Source organism: Emiliania huxleyi (assembly GCF_000372725.1).
Source record: "Emiliania huxleyi CCMP1516 unplaced genomic scaffold EMIHUscaffold_5422, whole genome shotgun sequence".
In the NCBI taxonomy this organism is placed as follows: Eukaryota; Haptophyta; order Isochrysidales; family Noelaerhabdaceae; genus Emiliania; species Emiliania huxleyi.
The window spans coordinates 1-1,577 of NW_005197929.1; the positions used below are offsets into that span (position 1 = coordinate 1).

General features: G+C 65.6%; 1 protein-coding gene across 1 annotated transcript; it reads left to right on the forward strand.

The window, feature by feature from the left end:
• Positions 1–411: 411 nt before the first annotated feature.
• EMIHUDRAFT_256894 (hypothetical protein) lies at positions 412–1,278 on the forward strand (the record flags this gene model as incomplete). Its single annotated transcript, XM_005765667.1, has 1 exon — positions 412–1,278. The coding sequence occupies one exon, from the start codon at positions 412–414 to the stop codon at positions 1,276–1,278; it is 867 nt and encodes a 288-aa protein (XP_005765724.1).
• Between the last annotated feature and the right edge of the window lie 299 nt (positions 1,279–1,577).

The window sequence follows — 1,577 nt, forward strand, 5'->3', positions numbered from 1 at the left end:
GATAGGTGCTGGGCTGGGCGCCGAGCGTGTCGCTGCGGGAGGGACTGGGGTACACCTACAGCTGGATCAGCGAGCAGGTCGACGCATACGTTGCAGCGGGCAACTCGCTCGAGTCGCTCACCAAGTCTAAGGTGGTTGGGCAGACCATGACCGACAAGTGCGATATGGGCTCCAAGGCGGGCAAGTAGATGGTGCAGCCACGCTCCTGGTGGTGTGTGCCATCCCGTTGGAGGATCATCTGAGGTCTACTTCGAGGGCGGCTGCCCCTATCTCTGTCTGTAGATTATTGTAATCAAACCGAAAGCCGCTACAAGTCGCAAGAGTGTTTTTTTGTTGTATGTGTGGCTCTTACGTACATTCCCGCGTCTAGGAGGACTCTCTGGACTTGACACAGCCTGTAACCGCCGATCCATGGCACGCGTAGCTATGACAGGGACCGCGGCCGCGGACCCGGTGGCGGACGGGGCTGGTGCGCAAGCGCCGGCCACCGTCGTGCCGCCGGGGATGCGCAGCGGACGCTGGAATGGCTCCGATCGCGTGCAACTGGAGGACGCGGTGATGGTCGCAAGGATCGCAGGTGCGTCGCAGGTCAGGCTGATAAGGCCTGGCTACGCGACCATCGAGATCGACCTGAAGCACGAGAAGGCCGCGGGCGACCGCGCGTCGGTGCAGGCGGCGGAGCGCTCGTACGTCGAGCGCACCGCGCCAAAGAAGAAGGAGCTCACCAAGGAGCAGCACGCGGCTCGGGCCGCGGCACGCAAGGCCAAGAAGGCCCGGCAGAAGGCGCGCCGGGCGAAGGAGGCTGGCGAGCGCGCCGCGAGCGAGGCCGAGCGCGCGGAGGCCCCGCGGGCGCAGCTGCGCGAGAACATCCAGTACGTGATGGCCGGGCTGCGGACTGCAGCTGCGCAGACGCGCAGCCAGGCCGGGTCCAAAATAGAGGTCGAATATTCGCTGCCCCCGGAGAGGGACGACGGATATCGGCGCGGCCCCAGCAAGGTGTACGCCAAGGTTCCCCAGGGGACCGTGGCGACGACCGTCGCCTCGGACTGGCTCGCAACCGAGCTGGCCGAGTATGGAGAGATAGATGCGGCATGCCGCGACAGATTCGTCATGCACCTGATGACGGCCGCCGGCGCCTCGGCGCCGGCCGACGCCGTGTTCAGGTTCACAGCCGGCGAGGCGATGCAGACCTCTCGCCCGATCTCCGCGTCGGGCGAGGACGACGACGAGGACACCGGCTCCGAGGAGTATTCCGACGACAGGGCGTCCGACCGCTAGCTGGCTTCAACCATATCTTACCCTTTCTGCCCCCCCCTCCTCCGACCCCCCAGGCTAGATGGAGTAGTCAGATGTAGATTCTGCCCCACACAGCCCCTTACCCCTTCACCCTCGCCTCGCTGCTTGGTGTTTCTGAACACGTAGTCGTCCACGCTGTGGGGGTTGTGTGTGGGTCCTGTGTCTGGGAGGGAGGGAGTGGGGTGCAGGTTGCTCACCCACGGCACCGGGCCGGTGCTTGCACTTTGAATGCCGTGGGGCTCCTGCCCGTGTCCGGGCGGGAGATGCGAGGGTCGCCCCCC